The sequence below is a fragment of the Dama dama genome, chromosome 12 (genome assembly GCF_033118175.1).
Source record: "Dama dama isolate Ldn47 chromosome 12, ASM3311817v1, whole genome shotgun sequence".
NCBI classification, from domain to species: domain Eukaryota; kingdom Metazoa; phylum Chordata; class Mammalia; order Artiodactyla; family Cervidae; genus Dama; species Dama dama.
Window position 1 is genome coordinate 51,975,420 of NC_083692.1, and position 7,165 is coordinate 51,982,584.

Sequence of the window (7,165 nt, forward strand, 5' to 3'; positions counted from 1 at the left end):
AGCCCAGAGCAGCGCCCTCCGGAGCCCCGAGGCCGCTGCTGCCAGCGTCCGCGCCGGAACTCCGCAGCCGAGCTCGGCCGCCCGCGGAGCGCACGGCCAGAAGCGCCAGGGACCGGGCGGCGCGGGGCGCTGCGGGGCTGAGCTGCTGAGCTCAGAGACGTACGGAGCCCAGCCGAACCCGGACACTGCGCCCTGGCTGCGCGCCGGGAGGGACAAGGCGAGCAGCAGCCCCATCCCGGATGCGGACGCGCAACTTGAGGCAACTTTAAGGTGAGCGGCTCACGGTTGCATCTCTACCCCCAGTTCCCGCTCCAGGTCCGGGCTTACTTCCAGGCTCCCCTCACGCCGCTCGCCGGCTTCCCTTCCCGCGCCCCCTGGCTGCGTCCCACTCGACACATAAAGTTGCTGGCTAAAGAGCTTAGGCGCTGGCTGATCTAGCGCCAAAGCCCCCTACTTGCGCCACCCCCGAAGCCTGTTCTTGGCCTGGTTGACCTCGTCTGTGCATCCACGTCTTCCTCCCTCCCCCGCTTATCTTTCCCCCCTTCCCAGATCCGAGCAGGCCCGCGCGGACCCAGAGCTAGGAGGGGGCAAAGAAGAAGATGCCTCGGCCGGGCCGCAACACGTATAGCGACCAGAAGCCGCCCTACTCATACATATCGCTAACCGCCATGGCCATCCAGAGCTCGCCAGAGAAGATGCTGCCGTTGAGCGAAATCTACAAGTTCATCATGGACCGCTTCCCCTACTATCGGGAGAACACGCAGCGCTGGCAGAACAGCCTGCGCCACAACCTCTCCTTCAACGACTGCTTCATTAAGATCCCGCGGCGGCCAGACCAGCCTGGCAAGGGCAGCTTCTGGGCGCTGCACCCCAGCTGCGGGGACATGTTCGAGAACGGCAGCTTCCTGAGGCGCCGCAAGCGCTTCAAGGTGCTCAAGTCGGACCACCTGGCGCCCAGCAAGCCCGCTGACGCCGCGCAGTACCTGCAGCAGCAGGCCAAGCTGCGCCTGAGCGCGCTGGCCGCCTCGGGCACGCACCTGCCGCAGATGCCCACGGCCGCCTACAACCTGGGCGGCGTAGCACAGCCCTCAGGCTTCAAGCATCCCTTCGCCATCGAGAATATCATCGCACGCGAGTACAAGATGCCTGGGGGGCTGGCCTTCTCCGCCATGCAGCCAGTGCCCGCCGCCTACCCGCTCCCCAACCAGTTGACTACCATGGGCAGCTCGCTGGGCACCGGCTGGCCACACGTGTACGGTTCCGCAGGCATGATCGATTCAGCCACCCCCATCTCCATGGCAAGTGGCGATTACAGCGCCTACGGCGTGCCACTGAAGCCTCTGTGTCACGCAGCGGGCCAGACACTGCCCGCCATCCCCGTGCCCATCAAGCCCACACCGGCCGCAGTGCCTGCCCTGCCCGCGCTGCCTGCGCCCATCCCCACCTTGCTCTCGAACTCGCCGCCCTCGCTGAGCCCCACGTCCTCTCAAACAGCCACCAGCCAAAGCAGCCCCGCTACTCCCAGCGAAACGCTCACCAGCCCGGCCTCCGCCTTGCACTCAGTGGCGGTGCACTGACCCGCAGAGGCCGGCGCCCCCTCTTCTTCCCCTCCCCGCCAGCTCACTCGCCTCCCCCGGCTCCCAGTCCTGCCCTCCTCGACCTGGGACACCCTAATTTGTCCATTTCACCTTCGGCCAACCCTCTCTTCCCTGTGAGAACTTTTATTTTGGACCCAGGAAACGAAACACAAACTTGCAGATGGGCCAGGAGGCGCGCGTGGGAGTTGTCCTCGCCCCCAGGAGGGAAAGGCAGGGAACGCCTGAGCCAAGTCGTCCCATGCCCGGGGCCCCGAAACCCTCTCCCACAGAAGAGGCAGGGGAGTTCCTGCCTCCTGCCGCCTCGGAGAGGAGCGCGTCTTCGCTCTGCCCGGATCCGCGAGGCTCTGGACACGGCACCGTTAGCTCCAAGCCCAGAGAAACCGTCTCCGAGGTTTCCTGGAACATATCTCCCCTGAGGGCTGCAACCACCCAGCGGAGAGCCAGATCTCTATTTACCGTCTTGGAAATCTGCCGCGAAAAGGGACCACTAACTTCCTACCCTACTCGCCTCCGCCCATCCGGCAGGGGCTGGGCGGACCACAGCTTCCCTGAGAAGCGGCCCTGCCTCCACGGCTTCTGCGGGGTTTTTTTTGTTTTGGATTTTGTTTTCTGCTAGAGGCTCCTGGTGCTGGGAGTTTAGGGGAGAGGCTACCAAGCTGGGAAGGAGACGTTTGTCCTCAACACAAACAAAATAAAAGTAAAAGTAACCTTGTATGTTTACAAAGCGCCCGGTAAAACGTAAACAGTGAACTTGAATCCGTATTGCTTTGGCGGGCGAGCGGGCAAAGCCCACTTTACAAGTACCTGTTGTAATGTGAATGTTTACTCTGCATTTCTGGCCAGGTTTAGGGGAGGGAAGGGGTGGGTATGGGAAAGTTAATTAGGATGTTAACTTTCCGATTACTTAGAGACCTTTTTAACTATTTATTTTATTGCTGGAAGGAAAAAAGAAAGAAAATGAAATAAGTCCAAACTAAGAAACCATCAAGGGCAACCCTAGAAGAACTTAGATAAGCTGACTGGTAACATGAAGGAGGTGTCACCGGATAGGTCTCCCATGGACAAGTCTTTCTGTTTGCTACAGGAACTTTTCCAAGAAGCTCAAGGGCTGCAAAGAGATGTAAATGATTGTGAATAGGAATGATTATACACTGTGTAAAATGCACTTTTGTTTGCTATATTCCTTTAGAATCTTAGGTAATTTGCTGGAAAACAAACTGTTGTTCTGGTGTGACCTGCTTAAGTTAAAAAAAAAAAAAGTTGTAGTGTCATCAGAACTGTACCATTTTTACCTTTCATTTTTCCTCCCTCCCTGTACAGAATTAGCATGGCGTTTTAAATATTGATGTTCTTGTCCCCAGCATGCCTGTTTTAAGACAAAGAATTTTAAAAAGGTGTCTACATTAAATTATGAACCTAGTCCAAATAATATTTTCTCATTAAAATATGTAAATTCAAATTTTACTTGTGTGTGTTTTTGAAGAGTTGCTACAAACAATAACTACCCAAGATAGATGTAGTGCTTCTCTAAGCATGCTTTCTGCAATTCATTGTCTGAGTAGTTTGTCTTTTTCATAACTTATTTTTAAAACAAACCTCCTCTTATGCACTTGCAGACTAGGGGAGAAATTATTCAGAGGGACTCTTGAAGACATTTGCCCAGAGAGAGAGATGAAATAATCTATTCCCTAGTATAGATCAGGTGCACATGTGCAGTGCTGAAGGAGAAACTGTTAGTGAAAAAAAAAAATAGTACTTTATATTTGTCTATCTTAAAACATGCATTTTACAAAATAGACAGTAGTTGTATGAATATAAGGCTTCTATAGAAACCAGGTAGAGGTGATATGGAGATACAGAACTTGAAAGCAAACTTGCTTACTCAATATTTATATTCTGATACACCTATTTGCAGTGACCCTTCATTTCCTTGGTCCTTTAAATTATTGTAGTCGTTGAAATTTTCTTTTTCAGAAGTTACTTAAAAGTCCACCTAGCTTGTCAAGAAACCTGTTCACTTTTAACTGAGTAGATTTCTCTTTAATCCTTCATCTGGGAAAATAATGCTTGCTGCATTTATTTTAAAGAAATGAAGGAAGTTAAATGCCTGCCTGTAAGTATTTGCTTTCCTTCAGATTTTTGCAGAGAATTAAAGTTTGCCAAGAATGTATGGCTCGAGGCCAATTAAAACTTTATTGAAGGGGTCACCATATTTCCAGAGTGAGGTGTGTATTCAACTAATGAAGTTACAAGACAAAGACAAACTTAAATGGTGATTAACACTTTACTGTGTAAAATGATTAAACAAGAGACCTTGTGCAACACAGAGAAACCTCAGAAATCATCATGACTATACTCCACTAGGAGAACCCTTAGCACCTGCGACCTTTATATATTCAGAGGGTTATCTGAAAAAAAAAATTAGGATTAATGCAAAGGATAATTAATCCTGTTATGACTTTTTTTTTTAAAGGAAGGATCCCACACACAGCCAAAAAAAAAAAAAGGTGGAAAATAAATGAATCATTGGACTGATTAAAATGCATGAAGCCACTAAAGCTCGTCAGACAGGGGACAACTAAACTCATTCATCAAGCCCAATTCACAATTATATCAACACGATCAGCTAAAGAAAGCCTGGAAAACTTATCCACCCTGGGCCAGGAAACTCTTGAAACTTTGTTCCCAAGCAGAAATCATCTACAGTTTAAAAAAAATGAAATACCATTTTCACTATTTCCTGCAAAATAAAATTAAAGGCCATCTCTGGAATATTCTAATCTCCTGGAATTCACTAACACTGCATTTGAACTGAGAATGAAGGGAGCATAAAGGGCTAACATGGGCCTCAAACGTTTTATAAATTTTCAGCTTACATAGGTAAAATGCTCTTCCTAGTAGCAGCAATAGAATTTAGAGGCAAGTGATGTGTACATACACACATTTAATAAATAGAGGCAAATAAGATGCAGGTCCTATTTCTGATTTTTAGCAAAGGACTGATTTCAAGTCAGCATTTGAAAATGTGCTTTTCAGCTGTTAAGTTCGTCATGGTGTATTGCAAAGAATGAAATAACTTCGGCATTGTGAGTCCTCCTTTCACCACTGCAGGCATCTTTTCTCAGACGAAGTTGAATGAGTAAAGTAAAAAATCCATTGATGATATTTTGACCTTCATCAGGAATCCAAAGGCAGCCCAAACACACACGCCTCCACCCCACTTCAACTCCAGCTTTGAGACTTGCACCCAGTTCAGCTGAAGTACCCCACAAATAAGGAAGTTTATAACTTCCATACCTTCAATGGCTCTCTTTGTCATGTTAAATCTTTTCACCTGGCTCAAGTCCAAAGTCAATACACATAGCTTTAAAATAAAACTAGAAGAGACAACCCCGTACAGTAAGGCGTATATGTTAGGGATCTCACCCTGAGAATGGAGTTAAGCTATATTATTTCCTAGTTTGTAAATTTGGACAATATTGATTTTTTTTAATTTAGGTTTTTGATTTGAAAACTGGACTCTTCTGTTACTTTTGGTGTTTAACATGCTTCTGTGCTCAACTGTGTTTTTAAGTGGCTTTCTCTGTGATTTGGGGAAATGCTTACACAATGGATGAGTTTTGTGTGTGTGTAAGAGAGAGAGAGAGAGAGAGAGAGAGAGAGAGAGAGAGAGAAGCTGTTGAAGTTCTCACTGTTCCTATTGCCTGGGCTGGGGGTTTTGAGAAGCCTGAAGACTAGCGGGAGCGGTGCTAGTAAATGATCCTTGGAATGGCTTAAATATTACAGCAGCGAGCTTAATTCCTTTAAAATAGATGAGAACATTGAGTGTCTTGGAAGCATAAATCTGGCCAGGTGCTCAAGTGGTAGGTGGGAGGGAGAAAGAATCCAAGGGAAGTGCTTCTAACAGAAGGTTTTACATTAGTTTATGCCAGATTGGGGGGTGGTTCAGGGAGGGTTTATACTTTTGCAGATGGAAACTCCCTTTGTAAAAAGATATCCATTTAAGTAACAACAGGATCAGAATCTGTTCTCCAATTCTTAATATAAATGTCAATTAATTTTTTTCTCCTAAAGCCACATATACACAGAGACACCCAAACAAAAACAAAACAAAAACAATCCAACCCACCAGCTGTGAAGCCTCAAAAGGGATGCATTTGTTTCGTTTAAACTAACAACAAATTATCTAATTAATATGTTTCAATTACAGCATGAAAGGCACAGCCCTTGGACCCCCCGCCGTGGGGGCACAATAGCCCCAGAGCCCACTCTAGGAATTTACAATAACTTCACATCTGTTTCTTTATTTCCCACTTTTTGAATCTAAAACTCCTCTCAAGATCACTTCAAACCACGGCCTGAGTTATGAAATATGTCCCGGTGTTAAAGGGGGATGAAACTTTGCTTCATTTGCAAGCAAAAAAGTGAAAGCCCATTGAAGAGCATTAAACAAATATATTAGAATTCTGTCACTTTATGCAATTGAGTAGATCAAATGAAGGGTCCCGGCCACTTCATTCACTCTCATTCACTCGAATAGAAAATGCAAAGAATAGCAACCCGAGACTGGGCCACCGATGTAGATTTAGCTCCTTTTTACTGGGAGACAAAAAGGCTGAATTTTCACAAACACATTGCTGACTCGGGGACTAGGAAACCGGCACTGGAACCCCTTTGGAATTTAAATTCATTTTATCTTCCTCTCTCTTTGCGGGGATCTGTTTGCACTACAGTGCAAGATGCAGCAGGCATCCTCTGGCTTCTGAAAAGTGGGGGAGGGGAAGACCATGAGTGGGGGGTCATTATGTGGGCCTCAGGAGTCTCAAGGAGCTCCTGGTGGTCAACTGACACTCGGGTCTAAGATAATAACTTTGATTTAAACAAATCTTTATCTACACCATTATAAACATCGGTATATCTATCACACACATCTCCTAGCCTCTTACCTCCCTGCTTGGCACAGATTATATAAATAGCTTGTTTTCAAAGTGCAGAATCACATCTGGGTCATCCAGTTTTCTTCTTTCAACTAATATCTGGTCAGTGGTGTCACAACAGACTTGAAAGCTCAGCTTTCAACCTCACCTGCTCAGTACTGTTCTTTCTCTGTCTCTCCCACATATGTACGTGCATACATACACGCTTTCTGATAGCTACCCTATCTGAGCACTGTGACTGTAAATTTGTTAAGTAAAAATCAAGAGATGAGATATTCTTTGGTTAGATTTTTCAAGTTAGATCTTCTTACATTTTCATATCCCATTCCTGGGTGGGGTGAGGTGGGGAAAAGCCACATGTGTCTCTGTTAACTGAGATAATCTTGTGGAGATACATCTGTCCTGAATCTTCAATGGCTGATAGTTTTGTTTTGATGAACTTTATAGATTATGTTGTCAACACCTTAGAAAGCTTACAGTGGCTGTTTGAGCTGCTTCCAGAGACAGAGCAGGGAAAAATAAAGCAGCAGATTTCTCAGCTTTTGAGATGTGACTGCAGAGGAATGAACCAGTTTTCCTAAAACTTGTAGTCTAAATAAGGTCTGATCTGAAGGAGGAAGTATAGGGAGG

The 7,165-nt window shown here is 46.6% G+C and overlaps 1 protein-coding gene across 1 annotated transcript; it reads left to right on the forward strand.

Moving 5' to 3' along the window:
* Positions 1–599: 599 nt before the first annotated feature.
* On the forward strand, positions 600–1,623 carry FOXB1 (forkhead box B1). Its single transcript, XM_061158394.1, has one exon. It carries the CDS (start codon positions 600–602, stop codon positions 1,575–1,577), a length of 978 nt encoding a protein of 325 aa, XP_061014377.1. The 3' UTR covers positions 1,578–1,623.
* Positions 1,624–7,165: the final 5,542 nt, after the last annotated feature.

What these genes read in the sequence shown, in the direction of transcription:
- FOXB1 (XM_061158394.1), top strand. Translation starts at nt 600, where the DNA reads ATGCCTCGGCCGGGCCGCAACACGTATAGCGACCAGAAGCCGCCCTAC.